This window comes from Pyrus communis, chromosome 6 (genome assembly GCF_041283825.1).
Source record: "Pyrus communis isolate YQ-2024b chromosome 6, ASM4128382v1, whole genome shotgun sequence".
NCBI lineage: Eukaryota > Viridiplantae > Streptophyta > Magnoliopsida > Rosales > Rosaceae > Pyrus > Pyrus communis.
The window spans coordinates 23635533-23655611 of NC_142570.1; the positions used below are offsets into that span (position 1 = coordinate 23635533).

Genomic DNA, 20079 nt, shown 5'->3' on the forward strand with positions numbered 1-20079 from the left:
TCTCAGAACTAACCATAATAATATGTTCAAATTCGTTTTTAGTGAGAATCAAATCTAAGACCTCAAACTTACCAGTGATGACTTGCTAAGAAACTAGACTATAGCTCTAGTTGCCTTGTACCTATCAGCCTTCTTCGACCAGATCGAGTCAAAGGCCATGATCGGGATATCCGCAAACCATCGGATTCTTGTATTTAAACTGTCAAATACTTGTATTTATCTTTTAAATGCCGTATTGTCAATCTAGTTACATATTCAATACGTAACAGACCGTATGACAGTGTACTATATCTATTCTTGTATTTGATACGCAATACGTGACAGAACTGCCGTATCCGTGCATCGTAGGGAGTAGGGTTTGACTGTTAGGTTTGTTTAAATAGTTAAGAATGAAACTTGTAAAGCATGCAAGTTTTGGTCGACAAGGTGATGTAATGCTTTGAAACTTTGACGCCTGGAAATCAAGAGTCATACTTGTTGGTGACGGTGTCATTATCTTAGTAATTAAGTTTTTAAAGGAGCGAAACCGAGTCAACCGACTATTGAGATTAGGTCGGTGACAACGATGTCCAATGAATGTAAATTTTCTTCATGAACACGTATTGTAAAGGGCGTTGACCGTTAGATGGAAAGGTTCCTAGTCTTCTGACTGTATGGTAAAACTATTATAGCTAAGTCATGTTAATTAGGATTACTGCTTTTGTTGCCTAATTGAGATGGATGTTCTCTTGTCTTGTACACGTTTTTGATGTATTATTGTATTATATCGAGTTCGAAAGCATTTTAAGTCGTACTCGTAAGATAAGGTACACTTGTATGGGAGCATTGGCGATTGAAGATTGTATTTGAAGATAAAACTTTATGGAGTGTTATGTATATCATTCAAAGTTTTAACAAGGAAGTTATGCCGTCATTAGCCAGACTGCTGATTTTGTCTTGTGTTCTACAGCCTCAAGCAGAGTTTCTAAATTTGTTTTGATGCATTTTTTTGAAACCCTAAGTTAGCCTCCAGCACAAACTCATTCTGAACAAGCTTTTCTGAGTCTGGGTAGTAGGGGTTTGATTGACACAATGTTCTTGTGGTCATTAGGTGTCTAAAGAATGTATAGTCTCTTATCATTGTAACGTGATGTCATGGTGAAAAATAAATGGATGTGATTTTAATGTTTTAATCTCAACTTCTGATGTTAAATCCAATGGTTGGTGACCATAAATCCCTGGACACTAGGTGACTTTGAGAACGGATCTTAATATCAATCCCATCTTGAACCAAACATAAGATTATTTAAGAACTGGATTAATTAGCATTATACATTCACTAACATGACTTATTTAAGAACTGGATTAATTAGCATTATAGATTTCTTGTAGTGACTGAAGATTAAGTTTCAGTACTCCACAAGGCTGCATACATGATACATGTAATGAATGAATTAACTGGAGTCTTACAATGGTATATTCTTGTCACACCCCGGCCCTGGCCCGCACCACATCCCGGGCTCGACTATACTGTAGCACGATATTGTCCGCTTTGGGCCCCGACCACGCCTTCACGGTTTTGTTTCTGGGAACTCACGCTAGTAGTTTGGTTTTTATTTATTTGTATTTTTATTATTATATTTTGCTTCCACACTGTGCACATGGCTACGTCATCCTCACATGACGACCAGCACGCCTTGATTTCGGTCGGGATGTGTCAATTCTGGTACGCTCAAGCCGATGGAAGACTATCTAAAGCAACTTCCTCGAGCGATGACATAGTTCCTTACTTTTCGGAAGACATCCCATGGACCTGTGTAACTCCTAAATGTCGCACAACATAAATAACAAAGAAAAAAAAGGGTAAATAATGTACTCGTATCGCAGATATATTGACAAGAGGAACTAACAAAAATCTATTTCTTGGTTTGTACGTCACTGAAACAAATTCGGTATCAGTAGCTAGCAAACCCGAAAAGGGTCCCTCCGTGGAATCCCTTAAAATTGTGAATGTAGTATACAGTCTCCTTAAGTGGAATTAGGGGTCTCGGAAAGTGCAGCGAGCTTTGGGTAGAAGAAAGCCAGATAACATGTAATTGATAAAGTCACTAACAGGGCCGGTCTAGAGATTTTTGAGGCCTGGGACGACGCCAAAAAATATGCCCTCACTTTATATAAGAAAATTATTTGTTTTCATACGTAAGACATCGATAAAATTATACTTAGAAAATCACTTAAAACTTAATAATTTAAAAACGTAGAAAAACTAATTTGTTGTTTCGTGAGAAGGAAACAAAAAAACTTTTAGTTTACAAGTAGATAAATATGAGTTTTGTTTTTCATCTAAACTTTTAAAGTGTTTTTGTATAAATCGTGAGGTGTTTTTTCTTGTTTTCTAACCTTGTCAATATGGGATTAAAAAAATAATGATGGTTTTTAGTCTTTAATTGATATGTGTAAGTAATAAATGGGTACTAAATTAAACTTTTTGATGACACGTCATATGATTTGCAAATTTGATCAAAAAATTTGGTCAACGCATTACTGTTTGTTGAAGATTATACTTGAATTGGAACAAATGTTTAAAAATAACAACCCACATAGCTATTAGTTACTAATTAAAAATAAATTAACAACCAAACAAAAATTCGTAAAAAATGAAAAGAATAAACATGCACTTAGCATTTCGAACTCAGGACCTCTCGTTAATTTTAAACAACAAAAACCATTGATTCTGATTAAACTCTTGATCATTTAGCCAAATTATGTATATTTATACTTTTATGAAAAGAAATTTGTAAAAATTGAAAGATAGATAAGCACACATGGTGTCTTGAACACAAGACATCCTCATTAATTTCAAGCAACAAAACCACGGGTTCTAGTTACATTTTTTTGTCATTAGATCTAATTTTATAAATTTATACTTTTATGAAAACATATATAAATATATGGCCTTAATAATTTTGGTGCCCCTAATTATCTTGGGCACCGGACGGTAGCTCTGCCACTGGACCTGGGCCGGGCCTGGTCACTAATGAATGGTTACAAGTTATATGCTTCGCGGATTTGATTCCCGTCACTAATGCTCTACCACTTACTTGAACCTCCAGTTTGATTTATGTAATGCATTCATGGCTAGTGACGGGAAATAATATGAGGACATCGATCTATCAAAACTAAAGGAAATCCCCGATACCTGGCGGGGATAAATATGTACTCATGCTGCACATCAAGGTTGAGCAAATGAACAATTTGAAGGGTGAATGCGTTAAAACACAAAAGGAAACAAATTGGAATATTTGCTATAATCCTTTTGCAGCGAACAGATTCGTCGAGAAGATCACTGCAGATAATCTTAAGCAGCGAAGAGTTCCCTCTCGCAAAAGTGTCGACAAGGGATTTTATTATTATTTCACGCTTCACCGAAAAAGGCTCTTGTTGGAAATACTCCAACGTTTTCTTTGTTGTCCCATACTCGACGTGCATTTTCAGCTACGTTAAAAGTCCAAAAAAAGGCTTATCCTGGTGCATATGGGTTTAGGAATTCCTGATTATTAAAGGATTTTAAATAAAATAAAATTAAAAAAAAAAAGAAAAAAGGTTATTAAGGGATATTGAATTAGGGTCTAGCTAGGAATCCTTGGTAGGGGAGGGTGTGCAAACCTCTATATAAACAGATACCCTGCACATATGCCAGAGCACACCACAACATACTCTCTCGAGTTTTATCAAGGCCTGTGAGAGTTACCTCTCTCGAGTTTTATCAAGGCCTGTGAGAGGACATTTAACTCTCTCTCTCTCTCTCTGCAATTCTTTTGCTATTGAGGAAAAACCAACCAAAACCGAGCAATGGCAGTCACATCCTTTGGCCTCACTCGCCTGCTGGCCTGAAAAACTGGATGACCACAGTTACATCACTGGCTCTCAGGCTTCCAAGGATGATCTCACTGTGCATGCAGCTCTTTCTAAGCCACCATCTTCGGAATTTGTGAATGTGTCTAGGTGGCACAACTGTAAAAGCAACCATATAAGCTCTATAACAAACTAGCCAAGAACATAAGATTTAACCAACTAAATCACAATCATCACTCCAAATATTCTGTATATGCAAATACTGAAGTAATACTGCAACACATACCAGCAAACTGTTTGCCGAAGTCTTTCCCGTGTGTTCTGTCATAATAGTCCTTCATAGTTTGTTGTATGATCTCCCTATCCCACACATGGTGAAGATTGGATTTGTTTCTGTACCAACGCAAGGCTATCGTGTTTCCTCCCTCATCTGTCCTGAACCCGACATGCATTGGCTGATGAATATCTCCCACAAAGTGTGTCAAGAAAACCAAGGACTTAGCCATATTATATCGACGGTCAGATGTGCCTTCTGTGTAGTGTGAAAACTGAGAGGTGAAGTTTTGGACGGCACCAGCAAAACACATGTTCTTTACGGCATTGATCACAGGAAAGAATAGTGCTAGACACCATATCATAACTACGTTCAACAAATTAGGATTAAGAGCCATTAGAGAAATCTACACACAATCTTCTCCTCTTTGCAAAACTCAATGCTCTCCAAGTTATAGGTACTTGGAACAATAAGAGCGTGTTTTTTGTGAGAGCAGCGGCTTGTGGTTTTTATACTACAAAATATGGATTACCCTATAATAATCGTACAAGGAATACAAGACCAAATCCTTGTACGAGTTCTATTCTTAAGCTTATCAACACAGAGTTTCAATCCAAACCAAAGTTGAATTAACTCTCATAAACATATTAAGACTTGTTGATAGCAATCCGAGACAACAAGGATTATTACCAAACTGTATGAATCACACTCATACTCTAACAACAACCACATTGCTGCTCTTTTTTCAGCTGTTTTTGGAGAAGTATCTGGTGTCATTATCGAGACTGGGGACGCAGCTTCTACTTATACTCCTTCTGTAGCTGAAACAAAGGCCTCAGCTGACGATGGTGACGATGTTGACATCTTTGGCGAAGAGTTCGTTAATGCTGATCTCTTTGGTGAAGTGACCGAAGAGGAGAAGAAGCTTGCTGAAGAACGTGTGGTGGCTTTCGTCAAGGCACATAAAGAGAAGAAAGAGTCTGGCAAGTCATCAGTTTTGTTGGACGTGAAGCCAAGGGATGATGAAACTGACATGAACTGCTTGAGGAGGCTGTAAGCCTGTAAGAAGTGTGGACACGGAAGGGTTGCACTGGGGAGCATCCAAACTTGTTGATGTTGGGTACGGGTAAAGAAGTTGCAAATAATGCTTACAATTGTTGACGACCTGGTCTCTGTCGACAGTCTTATTGAGGAACATCTTACTGCTGAACCAATAAATGAGCATGTGCAGAGCTGTGATATCGTCGCCTTCAACAAAATATGATTGGAGCTTGCAGATCTATGGCGAGAGACGATAAATATATGCTGGGATTGAGTTAATGCCGAAAATTCAGTAAGTGTACACAATTGGGGCAACTTAACCAGAGATGTTGATCTGCTTATTTGGCTAATTTTACTCATTCCCCGGACCGCCGTGGAAAGAGTTTGGTTTTTGCTAGAAAACCTTAAGTCTGGCCTAACATTTGGCATTTCCCATCCATGCTCTTTTATTTGAAGGAAAACGAAAAGTCCAAAAAAACTTCTTTTTTAATAAAAAGTTATTTTTAAAGGTATAGTGAATAGTACTAGAAAAATGTATAAATGTGGTTTTCGTTAAAAGTGAACAGTACCGGGAGTGTTTTGTTAAAACTCCCTTTATTTTACTCCAACAATACGCACTAATTTGGGGAGACTTTTTGGTGTGCTGGGAACACAATCAGATACATTAAATGTTAAATGGTTTGATATTTGAAAAAGAAAATTGGTGATCATCAAAGACAGAGGAGGGGGCACCATTGTTGATCATTTGGTAGACACTGATCGACCATTTAAAGGTAAATGTTGCCTTTATCATGGTCATCTTAGATCATGAAAAGGTTTCACTTTAAAAAATTAATGGTACACGATCTCTAAATCTCAGGACCTGCCTTTCATCAGTTTCATGGTAGTAAGTGAAGATTTAGGAAATTGGAATTTGGTCCGTAATTAGACTGCCAATATTATGTTACAGCGCCATCTGTAACGCAATATTGCTGACCAAGTGATATCATTAAAGTGTTAAATTCATTGGTTCAACCCAATGAATTGTGCTTAAGCTACTAAAATGATGTTAAGAAGAAAATGTTTAGAAATAGAGAAGAGGAAAGTTTGCTCAACATACTCCTGCATTATCTAATGTTTTCATGTTCAGCATAAATTGGCATGTATTCATCGCTTCTCAATGGAACAAAGTTCCAAGAATCTGAAGGAATCAATAGAAATTCTAGGTTTGATTTATATTCAACGGTTGAGATTAAATCTCAATAGAATCCGACAACTATTAAAATTCTAAATATATATTTAAAAATTAAATAATATATATGTTTTTCGGTTCGGTTCGGGATTACCGAAATCCTGAAAACTTGAGACTGATTCCCGTACCGAAATTTCGGGATTGGTTAGGTATTGGGTACCGAAATGAAGTATGTTCCAACAATAAAAAGACCATGAAATGAATTATGGCACAACTAGTTCAACTTTCTTCTTTCTTTATATGTTTTTTTATAAGACATTTCTTCTTCTTACATTTGAAGATATCTCAAGATATTTCTTTATATGTACCATCTCAAACAGATGTAGAGCCCATCAACACATATAGATCACATCTTTATTAGAAAGATGATACAACGTGCTATAAAAAAGGTGGTACTACCATTTTTGTTATATTTTATACAAATCCATTTTTACATGAGGATCTTATAGATGGTTTTCGCATGCGTGTTGAGGGTAGTTCACTGGGCATGTGCTGTTGAGTGAAGTAGGAAATGGGATCGGTGTATCCACCTCCTTCAATGGAATGCTTCAACATGTAATAAATGCTCGAAGATTTCAGGATCGATCATATATGATGTAAACAGACACATAACATTCCAAGTTGTAGTAAGAAGCGTGACATGTGTAGTAAAATTACACACATTCATTATAGATTGATACATTGAAGAAAAGTGAAAAATCAAACAAGAAAAAGCTGATCACGAAGAAGTTGCTTTTGGCTTTTGGGCAACAAAATCTCTAAAAGTATCCAAAGCAGCAACCGAACTTGTTGGAAATCTGTGCTCAAATTTCTCACTCAGCTCCAAAGCTCGTCGTTTCATGTCCTCGTCACTCATCAGCATCTCGATTCCCTTCACTATATCTTCCTTCTTGATTAATATTTTCTCGTCGGGAATAGGGATCTGATGCCCTACTTTCAGAAAGCTTGCCACCAAATTGGCATCATGGTGTTGGTCCCCTCTGATTGGCCATGCCAAGATCGGGACCCCACACCCGATTGCCTCCACCGTTGAATTCCATCCACAGTGTGATAAAAATCCACCCGTTGATGGATGGCCCAGGATCAGCAGCTGTGGGGCCCATCCGTGTATTATCAAACCTCTTTTCCCCACTCGAGCCTCCATTTCGTGTGGATAGTATCCTTCTTCGCCTTCCGAACCGGCCCGCGGGGGACCTGCCTGTCTGCCCGAACCGGATTGGACCACCCATATGAAAGGCTGGGTGGATGATTCCAATGCCTCTGCCAGTACTTTGAACTCCTCCACTGTAGGTGCTACCGTGCTACCGAATGACACGTAGAGGACTGATCTGGACGGCTTCGAGTCTAGCCACTCGACCACCTCGTCTTTGGTGATGTTTGACCGTCGGGTGCTGGTTCGGAACTCGCGGTCGTGGAGAATTGAACCGGCCGATTTCCAGTATTGTTCGGGCAAAAGCGGGCCAACTCCCCAGACCGGTTTTCCAATTTGATCCGCAATGTACTGAAGGAATGGACGCTCCAGATCATCACACGTATTGATCATCAACGCAATAGATCGGTCAGCATCTTCCGCCCACGGTGGTTTACCTCCGGGTTGCGGATGGCCCCTTCTTCCCGGGCCAGGTCCATTAAGAGACGGGTCGGATGGAGGCACACCGTGCCCCGGTCCAAATGGAGGAAAACCAACTGCATCTTGGCCCGGCAGAGGCATACCTGCATTTGGGCCAAATGGAGGAAAGCCACCTACACCTTGGCTCGGTGGCGGAGGAAAACCTGCAGCTGGCCCTGTTAATGAGCCGCCACCATGACCGGGTGGCGGAGGAAAACCTGCACCTGGCCCTATTGGTGGGCCGCCACCATGACCGTGTGGCGGTGGTCCGCGAGACTGTCGTTTAACATCAGATAGAGTGAGAGCCATTTCCTCGGGTAACCCGGGGAGCAAACGGGTCTCGTCGGACTTGATATCCAAGGGCTGAGCCTTCCACATGGCATACTCCATGGCGGCAGAGCAAGCACCAGAGGTGAAGAAAGCTACGGTTGGAATTTCAAATTTCTTAAAAACTTCGGCAGTCCAGCCCATCATGACGTCAAGCACGGCACATACGGGCAGCGCAGAATCTGAACTCTGGCATCGGGTCGTAAGGAGTTTCTCAAGACCGTTAGCCATCTGGTTGTCCTGAACGTGGTGGCGGTGGAGCGGCTGAGGAGTTGGCTGAGGTGGCGTTGAAGGATCAGACGATGGGATTGATTCAGGGATTTCGGCGATTTGGACAAGCGGGTGCTGGCGGAGGGAAGAGGGGACGGAGGAGGAGAAGTTGGAAGAAATAACGAAAACGGATTTGAAGTCTCGGGAGGCTATTTGCTTGCAGAGCTCCATTAGCGGGAAGAGATGTCCCTGCCCATAAAATGGAACGATCCATATCTCATTCGCCATGTTTTGAATATTTATGTTTTGAATTCGTAAGATCGTTGGGGATTTTATAGGGAAGAATTAACAAAGAATCAGAAGAAAGCTTTTTTTTTTTTCGGTCAACGATCAGATGAAAGCTTAGCTGCGAAGGAATGCGTTGGATTTTGAAAGGGAGAGAGACGAAAGTAGGCTAACCGTTACCATGCATGGACAGAGACACGAGCCAGAATACATCAAATTTTTAAAATTAAAAACAAAGTACGGTATAGTTACAGCAATTTATCTCATGAGTGTGTATTCAATAAAAATATTTTTTTTTAATGAACGATATTATTTACACTAAAAAGATGGGATAAGAAACTAATTTACCTATCTTGTCTTCTTCCATCAGATCGCATCAAAGACCATGGCGGGGATATCCGCAAACCATCGGATACCCGTATTTAAATTGTCAGATACTTGTATTCATCTTTTAAATGCCATATTTGTTAACCTAGATACATATTAAATATGTGACTGGCCGTAATAAAGCGTACTGTATCTATTCCTGTATTTGATACGCAATACGCAACAGAACTGGCATCGTAGGAGCTAGGGTTTGACTGTTAGGTTCGTTTAAACAGTTAAGAATGAAACCTGTAAAGCAAGCAAGTTTTGGTCGACAAGGAGATGTAATGCTCTGAAACTTGTAAAGCATGCAAGTTTTGGTCGACAAGGAAAAGCATGCAAGTTTTGGTCGACAAGGAGATGTAATGCTCTGAAACGTTGACACCTGGAAATCACGAGTCATACTTGACGGTGTCATTCTCTTATTAACTAAGTTTTTCTTCATCAACACGTATTTTAAAGGGACTTGACCGTTGTGAAAAGGTTCTTAGTCTTCTGACCGTATAGTTAAGTCATGTTAATTAGGATTACTGCTTTTGTTGCCTAATTGAGATGGATGTTCTGCAGTTTTGTATGCGTCTTTGATGTATTATTTTATTGTGTCGAGTTCGAAAGCATTTTAAGTCATACTAGTAAGGTAAGGTATTTGTATGGGAGCGTTGGCGATTGAAGATTGTATTTGAAAAAACTTCACGGAGCATTGTGTATATCATTCAAAGTTTTAACAAGGAAGTTACGCCGTCATCACTCATCAACCAGAATTCTGATTTTTTCTTGTGTTCTGCAGCCTCGAGCAGAGTTTCTAAATTTGTTTTGATGCATTTTTTGAAACCCTAAGTCAGCCTCCAGCACAAACTCATTCTGAACAAGCTTTTCAGAGTTTGGGTAGTAGGGGTTTGATTGACACAATGCTCTTTTGGTCACTAGGTGTCTAAAGAATGTATGGTCTCATATCCTTGTAACATGATGTCAAGGTGCAAAAATAAATGGATGTGATTTTAATGTAATATTCTGGTACGCTCAAACCGATGGAAGACTATCTAAAGGAACTTCCTTGAGCGATGGCATAGGTCCTTACTTTCGGAAGACTTCCCATGGACTGTGTAGCTCCTAGATGTCGCATAACATAAATAACAAAGAAAAAAGAGAGGTAAAGAATGTACTCATATCGCAGAGATATTGAAAAGAGGAACTATAGAAAACAACTATTTTTGTACGTCAATGAAACAAATTCGGTATCAGTAGCTAGCAAACCTGAAAAGGGTCCCTCCGAGGCATCCCTTACAGTCTCCTTAAGTGGAATTAGGGGTCTCGGAAAGTGCAGCGAGCTTTGGGTAGAAGAAAGCTATATAACATTGTTGACCCTAAAAATTACAAAACCTACGTGGCGCGCAGACCGAGTAACTAATAAGCCAACTACGTCTTTCGGTCGAATGCGGGGCGTGCCAACTCGTCGGCCGAGCCTGGCCGAGGAGTAAAATTTGTTGATGTAGCTTTGAGCGCGTTGCTGACTTCTTTAACTTGCGATTGCGACCGAGGAAGGAACACTCTCGGTCTCTGGGTTCTACAGCCTGAAGACAAGGCTGCTAATTCTGCGGAGTTCACAAATCGTCCGAGCCCGATTCGGTCACTGTGATTATATTCGTGAGAGTATAAGCACGTCGAATCGAGACCAAGGTGTATGGGCACAGGTACTCGAACGTGATATATGTCTTGATGGTAAACGTAGTTCGACCGTCGGAATGCCGAACCCTGAAACTCACCTGTGAGTATCCAATCATAAAACCACTCGGCGACCAGTACGCCGAGCAATGTAATTCGTAACACCTAACTATGCCGAGAAAGCTTAGTAAGGTGACCTCTGCCAACAAAGGTTCGAAAACCTTTCTCGACCGAGACTTGGATAGATAATCGGTCGACCTCGACGCAGTGCTGTTTATCCAAACTGAAGATGCTTCTCGGTCGGCTGATTCTGCGGCAGCAGTGCTGTTTATCCAAACTGAAGGTGCTCGCCGGGCGCTTCCACAGTGCTGTTTATCCAAACTGAAGGTGTGTCGGCAGAAAAAGAAAAGGAAAAAATCTCAAGATGTTGAGAGGTTTTGCGCAGGGCAATTGTATGCTGATTTTGGAGGTCCTTGAATGTTGCATGATCTCGTGTATTTATAGTACCCCATTCCTTGAAACCTCCTCTGATTTGGATTGGGAGTCCTTGTCCCATTTCGATTCTGGTTCGAACAAACCTACTCCCACTGGGATTCTGAATCTTCCTCCTTTTGAGGCTTTATTTCTTGCTGGTCGAGAATCCTGGTCGCACCAGGATTTCCTCAATCCTTCCTACTTATCTGGACCTCTTGAGATAGGATTCGGCTGACCCTGCCAGCTGGCCCGGGTTTTATTATTCGGCCCATAGCATCTGTTATTACCTTGGGCCGAGCACATCTGACTGCTCGGCCTAACCAAAATATTTTGGGCCCAAACATTGCCCCTTCGCTTCTGAGGTCGCCGATTGTCACCTCTTGGTCGGGCCTCGACCTTGAAGAAGCGAAAACATTTATTGCTTTTTTTTTGAACTTTACTCCCTTAATGATCATTATTCCTGCATATTTATGAGACATGATCGCACTTTCCTCGTTGCCCCCAACGCGTGGCCACGTGTCGATTCTCCGCCGTTCTCAAAAGCTTCACTCATGGGCCTCGAAACCGTGCACTAATTGAACCGTCTCATCCTTATTAAATGCATTGAACCTGTCGCCACACGCCATCGTGCATCCTGGATTTTCGACTCCTCGATCCCATTTTCGCAGGTTCCCAAAATATCCGAAATGATTGCAGACTTTCCCGGTTACATTTCCCCCCAATCTGAACCAGCGCTTTTGAATTCCAGACGTTTGATATTCATTCTGAAAAGCCTATAAATACCCACATTTCTGCCATTCGCCTCTTACGCCTTCAGAAACTCCAGAATATGGCCTCCTTTATTTCGAAGCTTTCCGATGAGATCAATAAGTGCAAGTCATTCATCGATCGAAGCGCCGTCAAGACGCTGCGATTTCAAGAGGATATGGCCACCACCCACCAGATTCTGGGTCCCCTCTTCAAAGACGCAGTGCCGTCGTCTGTCACCAACTTGCTCAAGGAGCAATGTCTAACCCCCCTGCTTCAAGGGTTTGACTGGTCGAAATGGTGCTTGGCTCGTCCTCAAGGAGCTTGGCCCTCGACCACCACGGCCTGGGCCGCCTGGGTCGACCGAATGAGCTCCTTCTTCTCCAAGGAGTGGAAGGCTCTCGGCATCTACGATGCCATTATTCTGTCAACCATGGAGATTGCCATGGATAAGGAGCTGCTCATGGCGGCCCTGAGTTTATGGTGTTCGGCCACCAACACCATGGTCCTGCCTTTCGGCCCTCTCGGCCCCACCATCCTCGACGTTTCGGCCATCCTTGGGACTTCCTCGACCGGCCTTCCTATTGACGCCGCCATTTCCGGATACCCTTCTCCTCTCGACCTGAAGGCACTATTCGACGAAAGGGCCGTCGAGACGCTAAGCCGGGGTGATCGGGAGCCCTCAAGGGAAGAAGTTCAGAAGCTCCACAAGAACTTCTTCAACTACAACACTCTCATTCTTCATTTCGCCGGCCGAGGCGAGGAAAGCCTTAGGAAGGGAGAGCACGAGGCCTTCTTCTTCTACTGGTACAACAAATTCATTTGTTGTACTCGGTCGAACAAATGCCTGGTGGAGAACATGCCGGTGGCCCAGGCACTGGCTAATGGTCGCTTGCTGGCGCTCAGTCCAGCCATACTCGCCAATCTCTACCGTTGCCTGGCCGAGGCGACCATTGGCAAGATCGACCCGCATCAGAACGGACCCCTCTGGGTGTTCCAACTCTGGTTGCAGGTTTACTTCTCTACTCTTCGACCGGAGGTCCCTGCCTTCCAGCGAACGGCCGCCCTCGGTCTTCAACTGGCATCTCGACCGGCACCACCTCACCGGGCCGACGAGGTTTTCAAACACTTCCTCGGCCTAGATGTCCTCTCGGATGACGAGTTCCTGGTGTGCCGGCGCCAGGAGTACCCTTCCTCGCTCAAGCTTCCTACGGCCGCGTGGGCCGCGTCCGAGGATGCGGACATTCGTCAGCGCTGGGGGTCGTTTGTTTTGGCTCGCGACCTTCCACTGGGTTGCGATGCCCGCCGAGCTGGCTGGGAGGTCTACCACCCCCATTTTGTCGCCCGGCAGCTCGGCTATATTCAAGGCAGCCCCGTCCCCCTGCTCGCTTCTCGGTCACTCCTAAGTCGGGGGCGTCTTACCGGTTCCTCTGAGAGGGAGTGCAAGACGTCCGACCAGGAGTTCTAAGAGAAGTGCAGGAAATTCCGGATTCGGCAGGCGGTCCCTGAATCTCTGGGAACTGATACCTTTGGGGACTGGTGGGAGGAGTATACCGGCAACTTCTTCGGTGCCCCGGCCGAAGATCTGGCGAAGAAGATCTTCGGCGACCGCCCTAGGTCAACATCCTCGACACAGCCTAAGGAGTCGACCCAAGGTAGTCTTTCCGTTTTTCTTTCCTCCTTTGTTTTACCACTTGATCTTCGTTGCTAATTACTTCGCTTTTCAGGGGTTCGCGTGCCGAGGACGGTGGAAGTGGTCGCCGCGGTGGCAAAGGCGAAGAAGGCGCCTATGAAGAGGACCCTTGTCACCGAGCGGTCGATCCCTGCCAAACGCCCCCACCAAGGGGCCGAGCCGGCGGAAGAGGCCCCTCGTCCTTCTAAACGCGTCAAGAAATTGGCGAAGAAGGGCGACCGGGAAATTCATGTCGTCCCCAGTAACACTACTGGGACGCCCGCTCCTGCCAGCTCTCCATCTGTGCCGGCTGCCCAGGCACCTCCAACCTCGAATCCTCCAGCCGTCTCCCAGGCCGATCCAATCGTCGCACCCGCATCCGCTCCAACTTCAGAGCCGGTCGTGGCGCCCGAAATGGGGAAATCGGCTGCTCCTGCCGAAACACCCCCGACTCCAACGGTCGTTTTGGAGGTATAATTCTGCTTCTACTCTTGTTCCTTCAGGTTTTTTTTGGTCGTAAAATAATCTCTTTTTGTCCAGGATGTCGAGAGCGAGAGCGAAAAGGTCCCCCTGGAACGCCGTCGCCGACCAGTCAGCTCTCCTCCCGTCTGTCCTCCTCCGGTTGTCGAGGCGGCCGCTCGACCGACTCCTCTTGTGGCGGATCGCGGCAAGAGACCCATGGCCGACCCTGAGGCCACGGCCGAGTCGCCGATTCATCCGCAGGATGCAGATCTCCCCATTCCTCCGCAGGAAGTCTCTTCGGCCTTTGTAAGTCTTTCTTCTTTTGTGTTGATTTTCTCTTTTGATACATGTTTTTAAGACCATTAAATGTCAGGTGCCCGAACATTCATTTCACCGGCAATTTTATGCGCCGAGGGGCGTTGTTTATATTTCCTGGCCGCCATCGTGGCCATCAAATGTAGATGACCTCCATCGGCCGCGTGAATTGCGTAGCGGTCTGAGGCACTGGGCTCGGCCATTAAGTTCCCTGGGTTCGAGCAATGACCCAGAGGGCATGGCCGAAGTCTCCTCTCGGCAGGTCTAAAACATTCTCCTTTTTCCTTTATGCACTACATCACGTCTTTACTGTTATTCACAAAATTTTCCTCTTATGTGCAGCCGTCGTGGGAAATGGAGCTTGACGCTCTACTCCAGAGCACGACCGGTGAGGCCGGCTCCTCTGCTGCTCCGGCCGAATCGGTGGGAGCCACGCCCGCCGAAGTCTTCGTGAAGCTGCACGAAGTCTTGTCTCTGACTGCTTCTCAAGCTCTCCGGTGCAAAGGCCTTGACTCTGTTGGAGAGTGTCTCAATGACCTCGCCAGCGGTGGTCATCTGAGCCCGGAGGGTATCTCTTTCCTTACCGACCTCTTGGAGCGAACTCGGCAACACTTTCTTGTCTTCGAGCGAGCCTTGCAGGCCGAGGATGACTTGAAGGTGGCCAAGGTCGCGCATGAGGCCGGTCGAGTGGAGATGGAGGCAATCAAGGCGAAGAAAGCCAAGCTGTCCGAGTTCGATCGTCAGATCTCTGACCTCCACCGTCAGATTTCTGACCTTCAACGGCAAAGGTCGGCCGCTGCTTCTGAGCTTGAGAAGGACTTTGAGGCCAACAAGACTCGGCTAACGGCCTTCGCTGCCGGTGCACGGCGTATCCAGCAACTGCAATGTAACAAGAAGACCCGGCAGGCTGAGATAATTTTGAGCGAAGCCAAGTGGCTGGAGCTAAAAGCTGCCCTCGAGACCTTCCTCCCTTCGACCCCTTAGGATTTTAATCATTCTAGTTGTTCCCTTGTAATGATTTTTTGTTATAAATACAATGGTGGTTTTGCTATTAATATATCCAATGGTCTTACTCATGCATTTCCCATGTAATTGGATAGTACTTCTTTAAAAACTTTCCATTAATCGGCAACTTATGAACTGAACCCGTCCGATCTCTTAAATGATACGCCCCCTTGCCGAGGACTTTGTGAACGATGAATGGTCCTTCCCAATTTGGCGACCACTTACCAAATCTGGGGTCTTTAATCCCAACAGGCAACACAGTTTGCCAAACCAATTCTCCTTCGCCGAACGTTTTTTGTCTCACACGCTGGTTATATGCTCGCTCGGCAATTTTCTTTTGTGCAACCAATAAGTTACCCGCGTCGATTCGACTTTCTTCTAAGTCTTCTAACTCTTGTCGCATCGCTTGACTGTATTCAATACTGTACAAATTACCCTGCTCGATTACTCGCAACGAACTTATACTCAATTCGACCGGTAACATGGCGTCGTGTCCATAAGTTAACGCGTAAGGAGTGGTTCCAGTGGCCGACCGAGGTGAAGTTCGGTATGCCCATAATGCTTCACTTAACTTCAAATGCCACAAACCAGGTTTCTCCTTCACCATTTTTTCAAGGATGCCGATCAACACTTTGTTGCTTGCCTCGGCCTGTCCGTTTGCCTGTGGGTAGTACGGCGTAGACTGCTCGAGTCGAATATTCAAACTCGCCGCGTATTCCCTAAACCTATCGGCCGTAAATATAGTGCCATTATCAGTTATGATCGTTTCTGGCACGCCGAATCTGGTCACAATATTCTCCTCTACGAAGTTGCATACCTCTTTAGCCGTTAATTCGGCGTACGATCTTGCCTCGACCCACTTAGTGAAATAGTCAGTTGCCACAATTATCCATGCGTGTTTCGCTGCCCCCGATGATGGCGTAATTTTGCCAATTACATCCATCGCCCAACCCCTGAACGGCCACGGTTTAGTAACCGAGTGTAGCAATTCGGCCGGGGCTCTCTGAACGGGTCCATGAATCTGGCATGATACGCATCTTCGCGCATATTCGATGCAATCCTTTAATATATTGGGCCAAAAATAACCGTGTCGTCGGAGTAACCAGCGCATCTTTCGTCCAGATTGGTGCGCTCCGCAAATTCCTTCATGTACCTCGGCCATTACTTGGGCAGCCTCGTGTGGGCCGAGGCACAATAGTAGTAAACCATCTTCGCCCTTGCGATATAATTCATTTTGATACGACACGTAATTCGTCGCAAGCACCTTCGTTCTTCGGTCGTGCTTCCCATTGGGGTTATTGAGGTACCTTAACATCGTCTTTCTCCAATCATCCGGTTCTACTTCGACGGCGCATACTTCTATGGGATCTCCTCGTTCTAACAGGGATGGGAGCGACATCACCCTTGTACGTATTACGTGCGTGCGTTGGAGAGTTTGCTGATTAATCAAAACGGGGTACGAGCGTTGACCCGTGTTCGCAATTTCCATAATTCGACTTAGTTTGCCCCCCATGAGTTGTGCTCCGGAGGCGATCTGGGCAAGTTCGTCGGCGTCAGTATTGTGGATACGTGAAATGTGTTCAAATGTGATTTGGTCGAATGACTCGGCCAGGTAAGTGGCGACCATGTGATAGGGAGCTAACGTACAACTCATGCAACGAAACACGCCATTTAGTTGGTTAATCACAAGTTCGGAATCACCAAGGACGAGAACGCGGGGGGCCCGCAGATCGTGTAAAACATGGAGGCCGATAATGAGGGCTTCATACTCGGCCTGATTATTGGTGCAGCTGAAATCTAATTTGAGAGAAAAACACCATCGGCAGTGGTCAGGCGACTGAATTGCGATACCGACACCTGCCGAGGTTGAAGTACTGGAACCATCAAAATGCATAGTCCAATGATTATCACGTGTGGTGACGAGACCGATGTCGACCTCGCCCCCCTCAAGACCGTAAGGGGATGGGTGTTGTGCCAGGAAGTCGGCGAGGGCTTGCCCCTTGACGGCCTTTTGTGGTACATACTGAAGGCTGAACTCGGATAAGGCGAGTGTCCATTTCCCAATCCGGCCTTTGACCATAGGCCGAGTCAGCATGTAACGAATTACGTCGGTTTGGGCGAGGACCTGCGTAACTGTGGGGAGCATGTAATGCCGAAGCTTGGATGCGGCGAAAAACAACGCTAAGCAAAGTTTTTCGACAGGGGAATAATTAAGTTCTGGTAAATTCAGGTTTCGGCTAAGGTAAAAGATAGCTTGTTCGCGGCCGACGTTGTTATCTTGTGCGAGTAGGCACCCAATGGATTCAACAGCTGCCGAAATGTACAATTTAAGGGGTTTGTTGCGACAAGGTGGAACGAGCACAGGTGGGGTGGAAAGGGCCACCTTGATTTGCGTAAATGCAGCTTGATGCTCTTCGCGCCATTCAAATCGGTCGGTCTCCTTCAGTTTAAGGAGTGTAGAGAATGCTTTCATTTTACCGGCCGAATTGGCGATGAAACGACGGAGGAAATTGATCTGCCCGAGTAACGACTGAAGCTGTTTCTTTGTTGTCGGCGGTGAGGCGCTAATGATGGCGCGGGCTTTATTTTCGTCGACCTCGATGCCGCGATGGTGCACCAAAAATCCTAAGAAATTACCGGCCAAAACACCGAAAGCACACTTGGCCGGGTTCATCTTGAGGTTGTTTTTGCGCATGCGAAGGAATGCTTGCCTCAGGTCGTCCAGGTGTGTTTGACGACGTTTGGATTTTACGACCACATCATCGATATAAACTTCGACGATTGTACCGATTAAGTCGTGGAAGATCATATTCATGGCTCTTTGGTATGTGGCGCCAGCATTCTTGAGGCCGAAAGGCATGACCACCCATTCGTAAGTACCAAGTGCCCCCGGGCAACGGAAAGCCGTCTTGTGGACGTCAGCTTCGGCGATGAAAATATGGTTATAACCCGCATGACCGTCCATAAAAGATAGCAGTTCATGATTAGCTGCGGCATCAATTAATAAATCTGAGATCGGCATCGTATATTCATCCTTGGGAGTAGCCAGATTTAGATTACGGAAATCGATGCAAATGCGAAGGGCACCGTTTTTCTTTAATACGGGGACGATATTGGCCAACCATTCGACATACCGAGCGGTCCTAATAAACCCGGCCTTTAGAAGCCGAACTAATTCTGCCTTAATGCCGAGTTGCACTTTGTTTGAAAATCGGCGAGGAGGCTGTCGAAAAGGCTTACAACCCTCCTTGATGTGTAGCTCATGCTCTACAAGGTTTCGGTCGAGGCCTGGCATCTCATGATAATTCCACGCAAAGCAATCTTTAAATTCGTGGAGTAGTTTACGGAGTTCGACCTTCATGGACGAGGGGAGTAACGCACTAATAAACAATGTTCGAGGATCCTCGGCCGTTCCGACGTTCACTTCCTCTAACGGGTCCTTGACTTGAGGTCGATGGTCTTCGAGTTCGGCCGGCGCAGCCTGAACTTTATCGAAAGATAGAACGGGGCCGTTATCTGCTTCGGCCAGAAATTCGATTAAATTGACGCCAGAATGTGGTTGCTTGGTAATGGCGTACCAATGGGCCAGCAGACGTTCCATTGTAGATGAAACCGCGGCCTGACGCCGTTCTTGTGTGGTGTGCTCAATCATCGGTATTGATAACCAAGTTCGCCAAGCCAAGTCTCGCCGAATCCTGTTGGACAGTCTCGGCGCCGACCTCAATCACTTTTTGTACTGAAATTCTCGTCGGTCGTCCGTCCTCGTTAAGGCCTTGGAGGGTGATGTAGCCGACGTGATCATCATAATAGCGAGCCTGAATCATGTTAGTTTCAAATGGTTGGTTATCGGCTGGGTGGACTACGACCGATTTGCCATCCCAAAAGATGAGGACTTGGTATAATGATGAAGGAATGCAACTGGTTTGGTGGATCCAGTCGCGGCCAAGTAATGCGTTATAATCCGTCTTGGAATCAATGACAAAGAATGCCGTCATGTGTTGACGACCGGCAATGCTAACTTCCAACGGGAGCACCCCTTTGGTCTGAGATTTGTCACCAACAAAGCTGCTCATAGTGATCCCTGACGGAATGAGTTCATTATCAGAACGGCGTAAAGCCTTCATGACGGATATTGGCATAATGTTGACTGTGGCTCCACAGTCGACAAATACTTTAGAAATGGGAAATCCTTCGATGTGAGCCGTGACGTACAACGGCTTCAGGTGTTGGAGATTAACCGAGGAGGAGCGGGGAAATAGCTCGGCCAAAGCTGCCTTGAGGTTATCTCCGCTTTGGTTTTCTCGGTCGTCGTCGTTTGCGACGAAGTCTACCTGTGTGGCTTCTTCGGCAACTACGTCCCCGTCCAAGAAACTTGACTGGTGGATACTCGGTTGGAATTCAGCTGGTAAAACGTGTACCATACTAATCTCCATCTGTTCGAGGACCGAAGGGCCCATTGGGTCATGGTCGTCGTCTTCCGGAGAACTATCTTCTGTAGCAGTCGTCGGAAAATCCTCGATCAAACTTTTGAGTTCCTCAGTAAGAGCCGGTATCTGAGACGTGGG

General features: G+C 45.1%; 2 protein-coding genes and 1 pseudogene across 2 annotated transcripts; 1 reads left to right on the forward strand and 2 right to left on the reverse strand.

Annotated features, from left to right (window-relative positions):
- Window positions 1-3831: 3831 nt before the first annotated feature.
- On the forward strand, window positions 3832-5372 carry LOC137711737 (elongation factor 1-delta-like; annotated as a pseudogene).
- A 1598-nt stretch (window positions 5373-6970) lies between these two features.
- Window positions 6971-8962, reverse strand: LOC137711189 (scopoletin glucosyltransferase-like). The gene has a single exon (XM_088696081.1). The coding sequence runs from the start codon at window positions 8812-8814 to the stop codon at window positions 7099-7101; it is 1716 nt and encodes a 571-aa protein (XP_088552207.1). The 5' UTR covers window positions 8815-8962; the 3' UTR covers window positions 6971-7098.
- Window positions 8963-15578: 6616 nt separating this feature from the next.
- On the reverse strand, window positions 15579-19971 carry LOC137742815 (uncharacterized). The gene is made up of 3 exons (XM_088695224.1): window positions 19902-19971; window positions 17004-17824; window positions 15579-16931 (listed from the first exon to the last, which is right to left on the reverse strand). The coding sequence occupies exons 1-3, from the start codon at window positions 19969-19971 to the stop codon at window positions 15579-15581; spliced, it is 2244 nt and encodes a 747-aa protein (XP_088551350.1).
- Between the last annotated feature and the right edge of the window lie 108 nt (window positions 19972-20079).

Bases quoted from the DNA above. Each gene is read 5' to 3' on its own strand.
- LOC137711189 (XM_088696081.1), bottom strand. From the start codon at position 8,814: ATGGCGAATGAGATATGGATCGTTCCATTTTATGGGCAGGGACATCTC.
- LOC137742815 (XM_088695224.1), bottom strand. From the start codon at position 19,971: ATGGGCCCTTCGGTCCTCGAACAGATGGAGATTAGTATGGTACACGTT. The intron at 17,825-19,901 runs GTATCCACCAGT...ACATTTCGGCAG, and splicing joins ACCAGCTGAATTCCAACCGA to CTGTTGAATCCATTGGGTGC. The intron at 16,932-17,003 runs ATGGAAATTGCG...CAACGCACGCAC, and splicing joins GGGGCAAACTAAGTCGAATT to GTAATACGTACAAGGGTGAT.